Source organism: Equus caballus, chromosome 22, assembly GCF_041296265.1.
Source record: "Equus caballus isolate H_3958 breed thoroughbred chromosome 22, TB-T2T, whole genome shotgun sequence".
NCBI lineage: Eukaryota > Metazoa > Chordata > Mammalia > Perissodactyla > Equidae > Equus > Equus caballus.
The window spans coordinates 40,516,245-40,535,714 of NC_091705.1; the positions used below are offsets into that span (position 1 = coordinate 40,516,245).

General features: G+C 47.1%; 1 protein-coding gene across 9 annotated transcripts in view; it reads right to left on the reverse strand.

The window, feature by feature from the left end:
• Positions 1 to 19,470, reverse strand: part of ATP9A (ATPase phospholipid transporting 9A (putative)) — a 127,654-nt gene that overhangs the window by 46,161 nt on the left and 62,023 nt on the right. For all 9 annotated transcript variants that reach the window (XM_023626759.2, XM_023626758.2, XM_023626757.2 and 6 more), the window contains exons 10-14: positions 17,500 to 17,576; positions 16,099 to 16,259; positions 13,548 to 13,690; positions 12,520 to 12,632; positions 2,004 to 2,216 (exon numbers count right to left, since the gene is read on the reverse strand). In XM_023626759.2, coding sequence (XP_023482527.1) covers positions 2,004 to 2,216; positions 12,520 to 12,632; positions 13,548 to 13,690; positions 16,099 to 16,259; positions 17,500 to 17,576 — 707 coding nt within the window. The remainder of the gene's footprint in view (positions 1 to 2,003; positions 2,217 to 12,519; positions 12,633 to 13,547; positions 13,691 to 16,098; positions 16,260 to 17,499; positions 17,577 to 19,470) is intronic.

Genomic DNA, 19,470 nt, shown 5'->3' on the forward strand with positions numbered 1-19,470 from the left:
TCTTTAAAGTCTTCTGAAATTTCCAAGTTTTCTACACTGAATAAAAATTGTTTGCATAATCAGAATAAAAGTTTTCTTTAAGGAATGAGGGGAAGGAAGGAGGGAGGGAGGGGAGAGGGAAGCTGGAAGAAAAAAGACCAAAATGTTAACCAGTTGGTGAAACACAAGGCTGTGTCTGAATTACACTCAAGTCGGGGGGACGGAGGATATGATACTGTTTTCATGCTGGGCGAGTTCTCTGCCCACACATACACACACGGCATTCCTATCACACGGCACCCTAAAAGGGAACCCAATCAGGGGCTTGTTAGAGAAATATTAAAGGAACAACTGTGCTTCCAGGCCCTGTGGTCCCGAACATGGGATCAAATGAATCCTTTAGGTTTTAACAAGAGAATACACTTAGATATGAACAGCAGTTTAGAAATATGTGGCTTACTGGACTTAAAATTAAAAACTTGTGTTTCAGGGGCTGGCCCCGTGGCCGACTGGTTGAGTTCCCACGCTCCGCATCAGTGGCCTGGGGTTTCACCGGTTCAGATCCTGGGTGCGGATGTGGCACCGCTCATCAAGCCATGCTGAGGTGGCGTCCCACGTGCCACAACTAGAAGGACCCACAACTAAAACATACACTATGTACTGGGGGGATTTGGGGAGAATAAGCAGGAAAAAAAAAAGAAGACTGGCAACAGTTGTTAGCTCAGGTGCCAATCTATAAAAAAAAAAACACTTGTGTTTCAAAAGTCACCATCAACAAGGTAAAAAGATAGCCTTCAGAGTGGGAGAAAATATTTGGAAATTATAAATCTGAGAAGACTTTTATCTAGAACATACAAAGCAATCTTACAACTCAATAATAAAATGACATAAGACGATTAAAATGGGGAAAGGATATGGATAGAAATTCTCCAAAGAAAATATACAAATAGCCAACAAGCACATGAAAAGATGCTCAACATCGTTGGCCATCAGGGAAACGCAAATCCAAACCACAACGAGATTGTACTTCTCACTCTCTAGGACGGCTAGAACGAAAAGGACCAACAATTACAAGTGTTGACAAAGACGTGGAGAGATTGGAACCCTCATTCCTCGCTGCTGGAAATGGAAAATGATGCAGCTGCTTTAGAGAACTGGGCGGCAGGTCATCAGAAGGTTAAACGGAGAGTTACCACACGATCCAGCAGTTCCACTCCTGTATATACACCGTAAGAAACAAAAACATAGGTCCACTCAAAAGCTTGTACACAAATGTTCATAGCAGCATCATCCATAATAGCAAAAAAAAAAAAAAATAGAAGCAATCTACATGTCCATCAACTGATGAATGGAGAAACAAAACGTAGTGATATGCACACAATGGAATATCATTCATCCATAAAAGGCATGAGGCACTGCCACCTGCTTCGACAGGAATGAATCCAGACACAAAAGGTCACATATTGTATGTTTCCATGTGTATGAAATGTCCAAAATAGGCAAATCCATAGAGATAGGAAGTAGGTTGGTGGTTGCCTGGGGCTGAGGGGAGGGAGTCTAGGGGAACACACGCACGGAGTGCTTCCTTTGGGGTGATGAAAATGCTCTAAAATTGATGGTGGTCATGGTTGCGTAACTCCACGAAAATAATAAAACACCCCCACGGAGCTGTATGCGTTCAATGGATGATTGCATGGAATGTGGACTATACCTTAACAAAGCCGTTGTTTTTTTAAAAAGGGATGCGGTTTGGATGGGATGTTGAGCCCCTTATGCACTAGCTGTACGAATTACAAACAAGACGTCCTGCTCTTCCCTAACTCAGGATGTATTGCAAATGCAAGACCATTTCTTAGAGGGAGACCAAGCCCTGCACACATCTGGACGCTGGCTTCCCTAGCGCCCTGCATCATGCCGGCTCCCGTCCGCCCTGGCAGCCAGCTTCCTCAGGGAGGCCCCACCTCGAGCACTCGGAGAACAGCTGGGCATCTCTCCGCGCCTCGCCACACCTGCCTGGGGGTTACCTCGTCTGGGCTGGACGCCTGGTACACGCGGCAGGAATCTTCGTACTGCTTCTCGGCCTCGGCCTGGTCGGTCACGCCGTTGGACTCGTAAACGGGAGTCACGTTGTGGCAGAGCGCAATGGCCTTCACGGCTTCGTGCACGCGGCTGCTCATGGTCCGCCGGACTTTGGTGGTGAGCGTGGGGCCCTTCTGAGCAGGGGGGTCCTGGGATTGCTACAGGAAGAGAAAGGAACAAGGAAGATGACCAGGGATACGGAAGGGTCTGGAGAGTGTGGAAGAACCACCATGCGGAGTGACCCCTTTTCCTTCTATTGCTCTCACACATGTAACTCTCAGGCAGATTTACGGTGATGCTGCAAGACACGGCACACAACTTTCAGGGATCCAATCACACTTGGCCAAAAGAAAAGCAAAATCACTAGAGGAAAAATTTACAATTTAGTGAATGTGGGTGATTCTAGCTGTGAACCTGTGAATCTGTCCTCTTTTGGGTGCTGTTGGGGGCTGCCCTCCAGCAGAGTGAGGGCCCCTACACTGCAGGTGATCCTGGCGTTGTAGACCAGGGCTCCTCGACCCCGGCACCATCGACATGCGGGCAGATCACTCTCCTGGGGGGCCGTCCTGCGCATTGTAGGATGTTTAGCAGCATCCCTGGCCTCTGCCCACGAGATGACAGAAGAACCCCCAAGTTGTAACAAGCGACCAAAAAGGTCTTCAGATGCTGCCCAATGTTACAGGGAGGCCCAAACCATCCCCGGTTGAGAGCCACTGTTCCAAACGTACATTCTTGTTTTAAAACAGAAGGCAACAAGTTCGACTATGCTCCGTCGGGTAACAAACACCCAGGGCAGGTCTGGGGGGTGCATGAGAACCACCCCAAGGGAGCCTGGCTAGAGGAACTTACAGAAAGAGGACACCAAGCCCTCCACTGAAGGCGGATTTTCAAGAGTAACTTTAAATGGCTCAGTTTTTGCCTCCCACGCTGACTCTGGACCCTAAGCAGTCTAAGAAGCGGTTCTGTGGCTTCCACAGCCCTCATCCACGCCTTCGTTCTCTCCTCTCAACACATGGCTGGGCCTCCTAATGGTTTAAGTCTTGGGGAAATGGTTTTAAGCAACGTGGTAAAGAGTACTGAAGGTTAAGAAATCTGAGCTTTACTCCTGGATGTGCTGTGTGGCCTGGAGCAAGTCCGTCTGCTCCCTGGGCCTCGGTTTCCTCTAAGGGATAGGAGTGGCCTAGGGGGTGGCGTTCAACCCACGCCCTACACCCAGGTAGCAGGAATCCTGAGAAATCGGCTCAACACCACCAAATGTGGAGGGCAGGCAGCCCATTCCTACCTAGGCAACACATCGGGGGCCAGGAAGGCCTGTCTTTGGAGACAGGATTCTATCGCCTTGAAAAATAATAAAAAGTTCAGATCACTGGAAAAGACCACTTGTTAGCAGTCTACGGCTCCGTGTTCAATAAAACTGGCCCTCCCATGGTCCAGGGGCCCACCTCATCAGCCATCTTCTTCCTCATTCACTCTGCTTTAGCCATGCTGGCCTTTCTGTTCTTTGAATACTGCCACGCTCCTTCCTGCCTTGGGGCCTTTGCACTTGCTGTGCCCTCTGCCTGGAACACCATTTCCCAGATCTCTGCAGGGCTGGCTCACTCCGTCTCATCATTCAGGTCTGAAGATAAATGTTACCTCTTCGGAGAGGCCTTCCCTGAGCCCCCCAATTCATGCTGCCCCGCTTGCCTTCCCCAGTGGAAGTCACGCTTCCACACCACTCTGTGTGGTATTGTCTTCACTGTCTAAAATTGGCTTGTTTGCCCGATGATTCTCCATGAGAACAGAGAGCTTGTCTGAACTGTGTTACTCATCATTGCATTCCTAGCACCCAGGGCCGTGCCTGGCACGCAGCAGATATTTGCTGAACAAATGAATGACTTAATATTCCGCAGGCCATGGTGGGGAGCCCTGGCTTCACATGAATTTTTTTTTTCCATTTTCAAGAAGAAATACATATCAAATTGGCCAACATCAGTTCCAGGTTTTAAATCAAGTCTTGGACAAAGGCGCCTCCTGCACGGGTCTTCCTGCCTTCACAGCTGCCTGAGTCCCAGAAGCCAGAGATGTTTACGGACTTACTGGATGCTCCATGCCCCTAAAAACGCATTTTGCCCAACAGAGGAGAAGCGATGCGATCCTTTAGAAGGGGTAGTGTTTCACAGCCATGAACACATGGTTGCCCAAAATAGAGAACAGATGGGTTACGAGAAACAAGAAAACGACTTTCGTTTAATTTTTTAATACTATTTTTAGCAGTGGCGCTAGACTCCTCAGGTAATTAGACAATTACTAAATTATTCTGCTCATGCAGACACACACGCTGCTCTGGCTTCCTGCTCTGTTAACCTTTGGTGTCAAGAGGACACGAGTTTCACTTCCAGGCCAAAGGGCACTGCATGGTAACAATAATTAGAGTAATGAATCAGAACTACAGTTTAAATGAATCATTATTTGCCAAGTGCTTTTAATTATAAAGAATTTAACTCTAAAATTACAACGAGGGCTAAAGATTCACAGAAAGGTTCTCTCTACCAGAGAGACTAAATCAAGAACGTTTTTTCCCAAGTTCTGTAATTTATGTTCTAGCCGCGGACGCGTGTCTTCGTTTTTGCCCACATTCCTCAGCACCTGGACCAAATTATTATTTAACATTAGAGGCAATAACAAGACCTTTGACAAAGTAATTGCTTCGGCTGGCAAGTTTTAGTAACCGTGGGTTCGAAGGAAAGGCCGAGCTAAGGGCGCCCCTACAAAGCTTTGGATTTGATTTCAGGTCTACAGGAGTCAAATACTTGCACTAACATTTCCAATGTGGGAGAGCACAGGGCTTTGGGGTTTTGTATTCCAGGTAAAATGAGTCCAGAGCAAGGCGAAAAGAGAAACACAGTCCAGAATTTTGCAAAGACCTCACTTTGAGCTCCGGGGACCACCTGACAACGAATCAGATGAGGGTCATGTGCCCAGACCAGCATCGCAGGTGACTGGTTTAATGTCTCCATGCTTGTTTATTTTTCTCTTCAATTAATACTTATCCTTCTTTCCCACTAAGATGTTTCAGGGAGGAGGGGCCCTAACCATTGATTCTGACAGTCTCTCTTAATTTTTAAATAAAAGGCTCACACACAGCAAATGGAAATCCGCGTGTATCATGAAGGCGCTGGGAACCACCAGGGTCTCAGCAGGATGGGTATTAGGCCCGGTCTTCACACACCCTCACATTCCCCATATGGAAGAGTTTCACATCGTACAGTGTTTATCTCCAGCCTCTGCCCCATAGGCCCTTTAACCTACACACATTGCTTCTTACTTAAAAAATACCAGGGGAAAATAAAAACAGATGTGGTATCTACAGAGGCAGGTTACGATTCTTTTTGCCCTGGAGAGAAACTACTGGTCCTCTTAAGGAGGGAGGGCAAAACAGCTCCATATGAGGTCAGAAGTTGGGAGAGGAATCAGGATGCCCATCTACGAAGGCCCCTGATGTGGGCCCCCAGGGGCGGGATCTCGCACTGCAGGGTAATGCTGCAGAGTCCTTCCACGGCATCCCAGTCAATGAACGAGACACGGTGACTCAACGAAAAACAGACCTCCATCTTTCACTAACCATGCACGGCAGGGGCATTTCCCAATGAGAACTCCGGTCTGTATTTCAGGAAAGATTAATACAAAAATTAAATGTTGAATCACCATGAATATCGATTTGCTTTCTAAATGCAATTACAATAACTCCACTTATGAACATTCATAATATTAATGGATCTTATGGATGGGCTACAATTATGGATGGGTAAAAATACACTATGAAAGAGAAGAGAAGAGACGAATTCCTGTTTCAATAGCCCCACTTCACTCCCCAAATAAAGCTCAAAGCTGATAACTCACTAACCTCAAAGGGCCACCCCCAGCGGGACAGGCTCAGAGTCACTAATTCCAAAGAAATCAACTGAGTTACAGGCTGATGAAGCAACTGAATAAACACAATGTTTACTATTTAATAGTAACACCTTCCAGCATGACAAAGGCAACAAGTTGCAATTCCTTGAAACTGAACCGCATACACACAGGGCTTCTCAGCTTGGGCCACTGTGTCCACCCTCTGGCACTGCCTGGAGAGATTTTTGGTCATCACAACTGGGGGTGGGAGAGTGCTACTGGCATCCAGACGGTAGAGGGCAAGGATGCTGCTAAACACCCTAGAATGCACAGGACAGCCTCACAACAAAGAGGTATCTGGCCTAAGATGTCAATATGCCGAGGGTGAGAACTGTGACAGAGAGCCAGTGACACTGTAAACCCAGGACAGGACTAAGGGGAGGCGGGGGGGGGGGGGCGGGGGGAGGGGGGCGGGGCGGAGCTGTGCTAGTGCAGGTGGGACCCCGTCAATTTAAAATTTGAGTATTGTTTTCATCATGGGTTTTTGCATTAATCTTGAGTTTTTTAAATATTGCATTACAATATGACTTATCTTGATTACTGCATGTTTTTGGCATCTCATTAAATTTTGCTCCCTAAGCATACACCTCACTCTCCTTACCTTAGTCCTGGCCCTGTAACAAAATCGTTAAAAGTGGTCATAATCATGGACAGGAGTGAAAAAAAGGAAGCTGGATAATGTTATTTTAACAGTGGTTCTTAACCAGAAATGCTTCTCAGAATAACCAATAAAGACTTTAAGAAATATTTACATAAGCTTGGGCCCCCAACACCTGAAGAATGCAAATAGAGCCCAGGCATATATATGTATCTATTTTAAAACTTTACACACAATTCTGATACTCAACTTTAGATAAAAAGAAATACGAAAATATGATGCCTTCTCCTAGAAAAAAGAAACACACACACACAGAGAAACAAAGAACACCTCTCTCCACACACACAAATGCAGAACAGGAGTTTGGCGTTTTATACGCCCAAGTGTTAAAAGTGCTTATCTCTGAGTGATGTGAATACAGGTGATTTCAATGTTTTTTCCTTCTACTTATCTATATTATTTATCTTTTTCTGCATCAAAAGAAATGTATCCTGGGGTGGCCCCGTAGCCTAGTGCTTAAGTTCAGTGCACTCTACTTCAGCAGCCTGGGTTCAGTTCCCGGGCACGGACCTACACCACTCGTCAGTGTCCACGTTGTGGCAGTGACCCACATAGAAAACAAAAGAAGACTGGCACAGATGTTAGCTCAGGGCCAACCTTCCTCAGAAAAAAATAATGTATCCCAAAGAAGTATTAGAGATTTTTTAAATGAGTAAAACACAAGGTGAGCTCTGTGTCCCAGAGAAAAATACGCAGATAAAAATTCTTCCTTGAGAAAACATAAATTTAACCTTATCTAGGTTTCCTATGGATGCAGAAATCGAGAAGAATACTGTCAGGAATGCAATAAGTATTGACCAACCGCATGCGTCAAGTGCATATACGTCTGGTGCAGGAAAACAAATCACACACACACACATTCACCAACATACTCATTAAAAAGAAAAAGTAAAGCTCAGTAAATTCTAACAACAAATCCTAAAATGCTATCAGAGACAAAATATCAAGCGAAAAATGAGAATGCCCAGATCAAAATGTATGGAATAAAACCAATTATGTTTTTTGGAAAATACGAATTTACATGTACAAAACAGCCTGGAACAACACAGAGAAGCGTTGGTCTTGGTCTTCTCTGGAGCAGGACATCATGAGGCTCCCATTTTCCAAAGTCATTCACCTGTTTTTCAGACGCATATGTTAACAAGAGTTAAACAAAGACATTCCCACTTCCTGGGCGAAGTCAAATAAAACAGACCACTACATGCTCCACGTAATGTAGACCAGCTGCCTCAAAATATTTTGAGTACATAACACATTAGGAAAAAATTTTTGAGTACTCTCCAGATATGGACATTTAACTTTGTGTAAATACTGTATTATGCACTATGAAACAAAAAAATGAAATTCTAAAAAGATAAAAATGAAAAACAGCATTTTCACAGAATTAGCTAACATCTCAAAATAACCACATATACTCAGGGTACAGGGCCCCGAGAATTACAGATGTAAATTACACTTCACATTGTCGTATCTGTTCTTCAGTCACAAAGGGGAACGAAGAGCTGATGCACCCCACAACCTGGGAGACCCCTGAAGACACGATGCTAAGAGAAATAAGCAGGTACGAGAGGCACTGAATGATTCCACTTGCATGAAATGTCCAGGACAGGCAGATGCATGGACAGAAAGCAGACTGCTGGTCGCCAGGGGCTGAGGGAGTGAGGAGCACGGACGGGCGTCTAAGAGATACGGGGCTTCTTTGTGGGGTGATCAATAGATTCTGAAATTAATAGTAGTGACAGTTGCACAACGCTGAGGATACACTAAAAAACACTAAGTTGTACATGCTAAAGGGTAAATTTTATGGTTTGTGAGCTGTATCTCAATTTTGCTTTAAAGGTACCAATGAGTAAATAAATAAGCCAAAGGAGAAATGACCGCCCTCCTGAGCCAGTCATGGTTTACTCTCATAACGTGCTGCCATTCTCTTGTGGTTCACTCAGGCTTGTGTTGATCCAGAGTTTCTCTGCAGGAATCTTTTAAAGCCACCTGCCCTCTTTATGAGGCTCACTTAGTTAAATAACATCCCTGAAACCAGGCCCCTGGACCCTCACAAACTGCAATCAACCTTCCAACGTGCTGAAAGGAAACAATTGTAGATTCTGACTCAGTCTCCAGGACACCTCGAGGACCGTTCCTGACGAACGTGCATCTGATAAATGGAGTGAGCATCCCTGGGTCAGTCTGGATATTATGAGTAAGGTTTAAACTCTGCTTTAATCTTGAAGATGAGAATGAAATGTGAAGGGAAGCTCTAATCTTTTATTCCTGCATCTCAACGGGTCATCCTGCAAACTCTGCTTTGGCGTCCACAGATTCAGACACTGATGGCCTGAAAAATAAGGGTGAACCTCAGCTCCAGGGGGGCTCTTCTCAAACCCGGCTGCACTTTGGAATCAGCTGGTTCACCTGCTGTAACTGTAGGTCTGAGCACAACTCCTGGAGATTCTGACGCTGCCCCGAGTGATCTGACCCCGAAGTCCCAAATACTGTACTTCACCGAACACTGTTATAGAATTCTATAAACTCTCACGGTCAGGCGAATGACTTTAACGGGCTCGGGGGAAGCTTTCTGGGGTGGTGGATATAGTCTAAGCCCAAGATTGGATTCTGGTGATGGTTCTACAACTCTGTAAATTTACTAAAAAATCACCGAATTGTACACTTAACAAGGCTGGATCTCATGGTATGCAAATTAAACCTCAATAAAGCTGTTAAGAAACATGGGAAAGTCTTCATGAATCTCATCACAAAAGTATTCGCGTGTTTACTGGATGATTTCTACGTGTCGCGAGAGAAGGAGGCACACGGTCTCGCTGGGATGGGTGTGTACTACAATTCCGGGCTCTCCCCAGCCTCGAGATGCCCTAACCCCATAACACTCAGCTATTTTAAACCCAAGGCCAGGATGGGCAAATCCATTTACGAGCTTCCGCTACGAAGAGTTATGAGTTAGAGTTCATGGTGAGAAATGCTGTTTTCTGACTTTTAACATTTTACAAAGAGTGTTATCTGTGCTAAACCAAAAATGGACCGTAAAAGCTGAACTGCGCAAATATCCTGAGATGGGACGGCTTCTGTAAATACCACAAGCTCTTAAAAATACCACCAAAATGGGCACGGGTGTGTCTCCTGCCGGGGCACACAGCACAGCTGTGAAGCTGTCTAATATAATCATCCACAGGCCAGCTCCGCTGGGAAAGGGCCGAGAGAGAGCAGTGTTCAGCCAGGCGCTGACAAGCATGACAGTCCACACAGCGAAGCCCTGGGAGGAGCCGGAAGGCACGTGGGTTGATGCTTCAGAGGGAAGAGTCTATCCCAAGACACAGACATGAGGCAGCTCGCCCTGCCCTAAATGCTTAAGGCGACGGCGTAACCAGGGTTAGCAGGGGAGAGAGGGTGAACGGCAGAGTGGAGTGGGAGGGGACACAGGTCGCAGCTGGACCACGCCAGAAGTCTCAGACCCCAAGAGGGAGGTGACAGTACAAGGGCGATCCTGTGCTCCTGGAAAGGGAGCAAGAAGAGAGGCAGAGAAATTGTGATGGCGGGTCACTGTAGACAGCCAGGCAAGGGAGAGTGCAGTTTCTGCCTAGTGAGTGACAGGGATGAAGACACAGGGCTGAGCAGGTGATCTGGTGGGAGCAGACGGGTGACTGAAGGAAGGTGGTGATGGAGAAGGAAGCAGGGGCATTTCCCAAATCCTTGGATGGAGCCAATGGGGAAAGTCGAGGTGGCACTCACTAAGACAAGGACCTCTGGAAGAAAGCAGGTGTAGGGGATGAGGGAAGAACGTTGGGATCATGGGTGTACCGTCCTCACGGGCCACAAGCAGCAACATCAGGGATGCGGGCGCATTCTGGTCTAAAGCTCCAGGTCAGGGTGCAGACAGATGTGGGAGCCATCAGCACGTACAGGGTGATGGAAGCTGGGGGAGGAGGGGACCACCCAGAGAGTGACCTATGGGGCCCAGTACAGAGCCCTGGAGACACCAACATCACATCACCACACAGAGGAAGATGGGTCAGAGACAGGGAGAGGAACAGGGCTGAGTGGCTCTTCCGCCCTCTCCAAAGAAATCCTCATGATTTTTTAATAGTCTGAAAAATACATCTTTGGAAAAGATCTATGGATCCACTTGGAGACAAGCCAAAATACCCGCACAGGGAGCCTAGAACTGCAAGTGTTTCATGGCTGGTTGTAGATATGACATCAGATGGATCAAATGAACTGTTCTCCACTCCAAATCCCCTCCCACCTCCACGCTCCACCCCCTGCTCTGCTGGTTTCAGGAGATACCCTGGGAACCCAGGTGTGCGAGTGTTCCAGGCAGTGAAATGTCAAATATGACTGTGTCACGAAGTGTTCAAGGATTCCACCTTTAACCTTTATCCAGAAATACTTCCTTCACATTTTTAACTGGCTTTCTGACCATGGAATTATTACCTATTTTAACAAATTTAAGCAAAAGATGGCCTCTCTATTCTCTTGTCTCCAAACCAGTGCCACAGCATGCAGCTGGTCTAATGTCGTCCGTCTTAGCCTTGGATGTGCCTGGGAATCACCAAGGGCTGTGTCTGTCTGTCTGCTTCTAAAGCACAGAGCCCAGCCTCTTGGCTCATCTCAATGACTCCGAATCTCTAGGCCCAAGTCAATGTCTTTTGTTTCATTGTTGTTCTGTTTTGTTTTTAAAACATCACCAGTCACTCTGATGAGCAGCTGAGGCGGCACTCCACTGGTCTAACTTTTTGGGAATATGAGGACACTTAGTTGTCATATCTTTCCCCGAAAAATGACTGGTTTTGAAAAACTTTGTAGGAAAAACAAATGTGGGAGCACTTAAGTTGTAAGTCACTTCTGATCAATTAATTTCTTTCACGATTGCTGAGATGAACATAGACGAGAAACCAAAGCTCATCAGTAATGTCATGATGATTTCACAAGCAGACCATTAATTATTGCTACTTCGGCTCATAACCAGGGAAAAGGGAAAAATAAACGCTCATAAACTTGAAGTGAAACCAACCCCAGCAGGTTCTCAAAGATCTTTCTGGCACCCATGATGGGGCAAACAATTTTCTCGTAGGTTTTACCCAATGTCCACAAGCAGCTCAGTAGAGCAGGTTAACCCTCTACTGAGGGGGCTGAGGAAGATGGGAAAAACCTCAACCGTAGTTTTACTCAATATGTCCAGGATTCGTGGTTGCCACGGGTTTGGAAGGGGAGGTGGGTGGGGGAAATGGGGAGTGACTGCTAACAGGTATAGGCTTGCTTTTTGGGGTGATGAAGATAAAATTGACTGTGGTGATGGTTACACAACTCTGTGAATATACTAAAAACCGCTGAATTGTATACTTCAAACGGGTGAGTCATGTGGTATTACGAATCATATCTCAGTAATCTTTGTTAGCGCCATCAAGTGGATTCTGCCTCCCAGTGCCCCTGCGGACAGCAGAGCCCAGCCCTGCCCACTCTATGCTCCATCCTCTCATCTTCCGGCACTCTATCAGACAATGCTCCGCGGCTATTCACAGGGTTTTCATGGCCAATTTTTTCAGAAGTGGGTGGCCAGGTTCTTCTTCCTAGTCTGTGTTAGTCTGGAAGCTCCACTGAAACCTGTCCACCATGGGTGGTGACCCTGCAGGTATTTGAAACACCAGTGGCACATCTTTCAGCATCACAGCAACACGCAGCCGGCACAGTGTGATAACCAACGGACGGGTGGTGTGGTTCCATTACAGGGAACCAAACCTGGGCCTCAGTGATGAGAGCACCAACTCTTAACCACTAGACCACCAGAGCTGGCGACATCTCAATGCGGGTGTTAACAAACGTAAGAGAATTGTTTGAGATATTGAAACAGAAAGCTTTACCTGGGTGTAAATACTAAATATGTGGCTTTGAACTTCATCCATTGAGTCAAGACCATAGGCCACCGTGCCTAGATGGAGCCGTTTGAAAACCATCTCATTCTGGGTAAGAGTTCCTGAAACAGAAGACAGAGGAGTAACTGTGCCTACATCCTGGAGCTTGAACAGTACTGACAGCTTTTATTTCTTGAGAATTTACTAAATGAAGTGCACAGGTTTCAGCACCGCCCCTGCCGGAACAGACATCTCTGGTATTGTCTTGGCCCAGAATCCAATTCCCTTTCTTTTGAAAATGGCATCCTAGGATCCCACAGGGAAATTACGGCCTCATTCCCTGGGGTGGTCCAGAGGGAGTGTCAATCACAGATGGATGGACGATGAGTAGAGTCGAGTCACCCCAATGACACAGCCCTACAGAGACCATCTCCGGGGTCCTGATGCTGACACATCTAGAACTTCCCTGGTTCCTCTCCTTCCTGAAACCTAGTTATCCTCTGATTTAGCAAGCTACCCCGGATCCCTGCAACAGATTCCCTTTCATCCCATGGTCACTAAACGGTAGAGACGAAGCCTGAACCCAGGTCTCTCCACACACGATGCTCAGCCACCGCGACAGTCTCCTAACTTGACGGACATTAAACTGTGAAGGATTTTGGGGGACAATTACGCAGTCAGGACTTGAAGCCAGACCTCCTGAGCTCAAAGCCTGCTTCTGCCACCATGTGCTTCTGACAGTCAGATAACCTCTCTGTGCCTCATTCCCTCATCTGTAAAACGGGGATAAAAGTACCACCCAACTCACAAGGGGAGGGTGAGGGCTGACTGAGTGACTGTCCACGAACAGGCAGAACAGGACTCTGCACATAACCAGGACTGTGTAAGGCTTTGCTGCTACCATCATCACCACCACGACCAGATAACCACTCTTTACTAAAGGGTAAAGAAAACGGAAGAGCAGCACACATCTCTAACACCTCCAGAAGGAGGGCTCCTTCTCTCACCTGACTCCTGCGAGGGCCCAGGACACTCACCTGTCTTGTCTGTGAGTAAGTAAGAGATCCTCCCCAGCTGCTCGGGAATTGTGCTGGAACGAACCACGGTGCCGGGGACCTTGGCATCCCTGCGGATCACCCAGCTGTACACGATCTTGCCCATGTCCAGGTTCACCCGCAAACTAGTGAGGAGACCAGAGCGCCAGGTTAGCAGGATACGCACAAGGCTGCCTGTGTCTCTTTTTCTGAACAACAAGGACTCTCAATACACGTCACTGGTGCCGTAACATCTGGAATCAGTCCCTCCAGAAGCACACAGCTGGGGCTGAGTCCACAGATTCAACAAGAGTCAAACAACTCGCTCAACAAATCATTATTTTCATAAAGCTGTTCTGCTACGGACCGAGGTCACTTAAAATACTGAAAGGGTAGTTGTTCTAGTCTTATTTTTTTTTAAATTACTGGTCCTCGGAGCTAATATATTTTTGATACTACATTCATTTTTTAAATTGTGGTAAAACATACATAACATAAAACTTACCATTTAAACCATTTTAAGTGGACGGCTCAGTGGCAATAAGTACATTCACACGGCCATGCAACCGTCTCCGGAACTCTTCATCGTGTAAAACTGAAACTCTGACCCACTGAACAACACCTCCCTTCTCCCCTCTTCCCTCAGCCCCTGGCAGCCCCCATTCTGCTCTGTGTGTCCACGAATATGACTGCTCCAGACACCGCGTACTGTGGAGCCAGACACGCCTCGTCCTTCTGTGACTGGCGTATTTCACGTAGCATAACGTCTGCCAGGTTCATCCGTGTTGTAGCCCATGTCAGAATTTCCTCCCTTTTTAAGGCTAATATCCCATGGTACATATTCAACTCATTTTAAAATATTATTTTACTGCAAAAAATAAAATCTTCAAATTCACTCATAATCCTATAAACTAATCAAATTACCTACTATTTTACTGGCGAGCCCTGGGCCATAGGGAGATTCAATTCATTAACTGCCAATCATACTGGAGAAAGAACTTTAAAGTTTACAATTTCACTTAACGTTACACCACAGACACTTCTTTGCTAGCAATAAAGCAGACATCTATTCTTTGAAACCATCACACGGAGAGCAGCGGCTAGGGTTCAAAGCCCCGGTGCTAAGTCAGGCTGTTACGCCAAAACCACAGACTCTGTCCCCAGAAAAAGACCCATTCTAGCTGGGATGACATAAACACACAAAAGAGCAAGATAAAATATGAGACAACATATTGAGTGTAAGATAGAGATTATAAGCACTGAAAGTTTCTGGAAAAAAAGATACGGTTTATTTTTAATAATTATTTTCTGACCATTTATTATGGGGAAAAAGTAGAAATAAGTATCCAACAATATGGGACTAAATAAATTATTAAACAGAATATATTCTAGAGCACTTCTAATAAATGATAGAGTGCAAGTATATTTGATGTAAAAAGTCATTTGTGGGACCGGCCCGGTGGTACAGCTAAGTGCACACGTTCTGCTTTGGCGGCCTGGGGTCTGCCGGTTCGGATTCCGGGTGTGGACATGGCACTGCTCATTACCACGCCATGGTAGGTGTCCCACATATAAAGTAGAGAAAGATGGGCACGGATGTCGGCTCAGGGCCAGTCTGCCTCAGCAAAAAGAGGAGGATTGGCAGATGTTAGCTCAGGACTGATCTTCCTCAAAAAAAAAAAAAAAAAGTTATTTGCAACACATTGCTCTGTTAAAAAAAAGCAGGGATAAATTTTTATGTAGAGCAGAATCTCCTTTTTCTAAAATAGAAAACAGTCTAGAAAAACATATATTCCAAAACGTTAACAGCAATTATCACTTAGTTGTGAGATTAGAGGTGATTTTTATTTTATTCTTTCGCTACTGTGAATCCTCGTTTTTTCTGACTATAATAATCTGTTGCTTATATTATTTTTTGAAACCATTTACTCAGCCTCCAAATGAGGAAGGCCAACAATTGACATACGTAACCAAGCTTCCATTCTAATCAATCACAATATTATTTCCCTTTGAGCCCAGACTCAGGCTCAGAATCCTTCTCAACACAGCACTCCCAATAGCAACTACCAACCTCTTGGAGCAGACAGATGAGACGAACTCTAAATGGCATCCTTAGACTGGGTAGGGTAAGGCAAGATCTTTTGAGCAGAAAGTAATTCAAGAAAGGATGGTTCGGGGCCTGGCCCGGTGGTGCAGTGGTTAAGTTTGCATGCTCTGCTTCGGCGGCCCAGGGTTCATGGGTTTGGATCCTAGGTGTGGACCTAGCACAGCTCATCAAGCCATGCTGTGGTGGCATCCCACATACAAAATAGAGTAGAGGAAGACTGGCACAGATGTTAGCTCAGGGACAATCTTCCTCACCAAAAAAAGGAAAGAAGAAGAAAAGAAAAGAAAGGATGGTTCATGGAGGAATGTGCCCTCCCAACACTAGAGGCACAGAGCATGGCTCACGTTCCTGATCCTGACTGTTCTTGGTCGTCACTCTACAAAGGGCCCAGCTGGTAAGGAGAAGAAAGCGTCATGGCACCCGAACCCAAGCTCGCTCTCTGCTCACCTGATAGGAATGATGTTGGAAAACAAGAGGAGGAAGCGGACAATCTGCAGGTACCAACGACCGGCAAAGCGCTGAAGGGCGACCATGACCAGCGACACCACCACCAGAGCGCCAAAGAGGATCTTTGTGAGGCAGTTCACTTCCAGGTCAAACAGGCCAATCTGTGGGACAAGGCACAAGGGGAGCCCACGATTGGTTGGTGCAACCCATGGCCCACCAAGAGAACTGGTGCCCGTGAACCCATGAACACGTCCACCGGGCTGAGACAGTGGGACCCATCGGTCCCCACAGCTCTGGTTGAGAACACTGGGCTCCACGGGCTGGAGCTCCTACCAGACACCCAAGGGGCCTCAGAGAATTCTGATTTCAATACTTTTCAATGACTTAAGATTTAGATTTGAAAATATATAAGCAGGTTACTGCAGCATTTGATGGTGCTGTGGCCTCTAACATCCTACACAGTGGCCTGTAAAAGGACTCAGTCCTACACTCTTAGCACCATACCACACACTAATTCAGTACTGCCTAAAGGTCAGGGTACACACCACTGGCGGCACCTGATTTTTAGGTAGTGCATTAATGAACATTATTATTTTAATAATTATACATTGATTTTAATGTATATTCAAAAAAAAATGTAACTGGCACAGGAAGCCCATAACTTCACAAAAGCATGGCCCGGGATAAGGCTAAAACATCAAATAAACGACATTATAGTTGCAGTGATGGCTGTAATGGAGGGGTGAAAACGACCAGAGTTTGGGAACCCCAGCATTCGTTCATAGTATTGACGGAGGAAATCAGTCTGCAATATTCTGACTCAAAACTGGGAGGAGGGGTGCAGCTGGGAGGGAGGGAGGGTCATGGTTGAAACGAGCAAGAGCGGGGCAGTAGGCAGACAGCAGATCCCACCGTGTACACGGTGCCCCGGCCAGGTGCTCAGTGGGGGTGTGAATCCAGGCCTGCCGTCCTGTCTGCAGCCCGGGCAGAGCTCAGGGCTTCCGAGGCCACTTCTCATCTGTAAGCTGAGGCTACAGAAGCCCCTGTGCTCACCGGCTGGTTCAAGGATTACCTGAGACGCACGTGAAGGACGCAGCACAAGACACGTCAAAGAGAAAGTGCTCGACAGTTTAACCTAAAAGCTTTTAGAATTTTATGTATTCATATACATACTCTTGTATTATATATGTGTATACACGTGTGTACAGCTGCATATGGATTTACCTACACACACACACGACCTTTTCATGAATGTATATGTGTAAGTCTGTATAAATGAAATAACACTGTTAAGTGTTCCTGTTTTTAAATCTGGCTCTTCACGCCATCAACAGCAACCATCAAAATACATAAGGGTAGAAAGTTCCAACAAGGAAACGCGTCCTGCGACCGCGTACACACCTTGCTTCGAGGATTCGAGGTGTTCATGACGCTCCGGAGTTCTCTGCCAGTGTACAGAACAACACCCACAACGGTACCTGAAAGGAGAAAAACAACGCACAGAAATGTTAACACCGACAGGCGGGCCTACAGACAGAGAGTCTGACCCCCAGAGGATGTCCTCTAAACCCAGCACCCACACCGGGAGAGGGTCAGGAGCATGCGCCAGGGTCACCCGATGATCCATGGCTACACTGACCGGCATGGTCGCCACCAGGCCCCTGCGGCTACCGAAATTTAAATTCAATGAAAATTAAATCAAATACAGTTCCCCATTTCACTAGCCACGTTTCCAGTGTTCAGTAGCCACCTAGGGCTAGTGGCTGCCATGTGGGACAGCAAAGATACACGGCATGTCCACAGTTGCTGGAAGTTCCCCAGGTCGGGGCCGGTCTGTGGGATCCAGCGGTCTCAGACAGCAGGGGTGGGGGAGCACCTAGGACATTCCTACTTTCATAAGCTGTTATGGAAATTTGGGAACACACTCTTCTTCTCAGAGCACTAATAAGCACTCTGCACCTGCTGAGCCTGGCTCCTTTCAGATTCTGTGTCTAACTGGAACATGTGGGGGATGTCTGTCCACATGACAATTCTTTCCTAAAAACTTTCCTGTCTCCCTCCCACGTCCCACACAATACTGAAAGCCCTCCATCCTTCTACAAGTAAAAAATATACAGAAGAGACACAAATGGCCAGCTAACATTAGAAAAGATGCTCAACCCAGTGAACAATCCAAGAAATGCCAAATAAACCACTGTCATCCCCATCACAGTAACAACCATTCAGAAAGACCGATAACATGAGAGCCAAGGGGTGGGGAAACGGACCCTGTCACGCACGCTGCAGGCCGGAGCATAAATTGGAATCTACTTGGAGAGAAAATTGGCGATATCTATCAAAAATTTACCTTCGCCTCCTCTTTTCAGTGTGTGCCAAGAAAACACTCAACACGGTGGGGAAGACAGAATAGTCAAGAAGAAAAGCAAGAAACACGGTCTCCGGAGGGTGGTAGGAGGCACTGGGATGAGAACGAGCAGGGGACAGCTGGCAGAGGCGGCAGCTGCGGGGGACTGGGCGGCAGAGGAGAGGCTCTGAGTGGAGGACGTCAGGGATGACAGCTGAAACATGAGAAGGCGCCACCCTCCAGCTCTCAGGGAGGACCCCAGGAAGACAGACAACCCGGCCTCCGCTGGAGAAAGAAAACCCCACATCTTCTCTTGGGCCGCGGTCTCGGGTACCACTGTCAGAGGGACATTCAAAGACACGAGGAGGTTCAAACACTTTCGGTGAAAGAAGCTCCCAGACTAGTGCTGGGGCTGGGGCTCCTGGACAGAGAGCCAGGGCGGGGGAGCCGCAGGCCCCAGATCAATGCCCAGGGCGTTCTCCAGCACAACGCCGGGCCCTTCCAGGGGCTCTCAGCAGATGGCAGGCCCGGGGAGCGCTCGCTCCTCAGCAGATGGCAGGCCCCTGTTGACCACAGGCCTGTCACCACAGCAGATGGTCAGGCAGTGGGAGCCGAGCCCAGGCCGAGCGAGGGGTGGCCACACGGCCACTGCACTTGCTCCCGCACAGGTGTGGCTCGGTCTTAATCCCCGATGCCCAAGGTTCAAGAGGACCCTAATCACAAGGGCCCCAATGGGGGTTCCCCGACTGGTGCCGGTCAACCTTGAACACCCCCGGAAACAGCCTTCCCCCAACATCTCCCAGCGCTCAAGACCAGAACCGTCCCCAAGAGATGCGAATCCCAGCGGCAGTCCCCAGAGAGAAGGCACAGGCCGGCAGCCCACGAGGTGTGCTGATTCGACCTGCACACCACTTTAGAAGTTTTGAATTAGTTGCCAACTTTTAAATATAGAGCATTCATATAAAAAAAAATTGAGATTTCTGGCGTTTCTTGGAAAATCAGAAGATGGGTTGATGCCGAGTCCACGT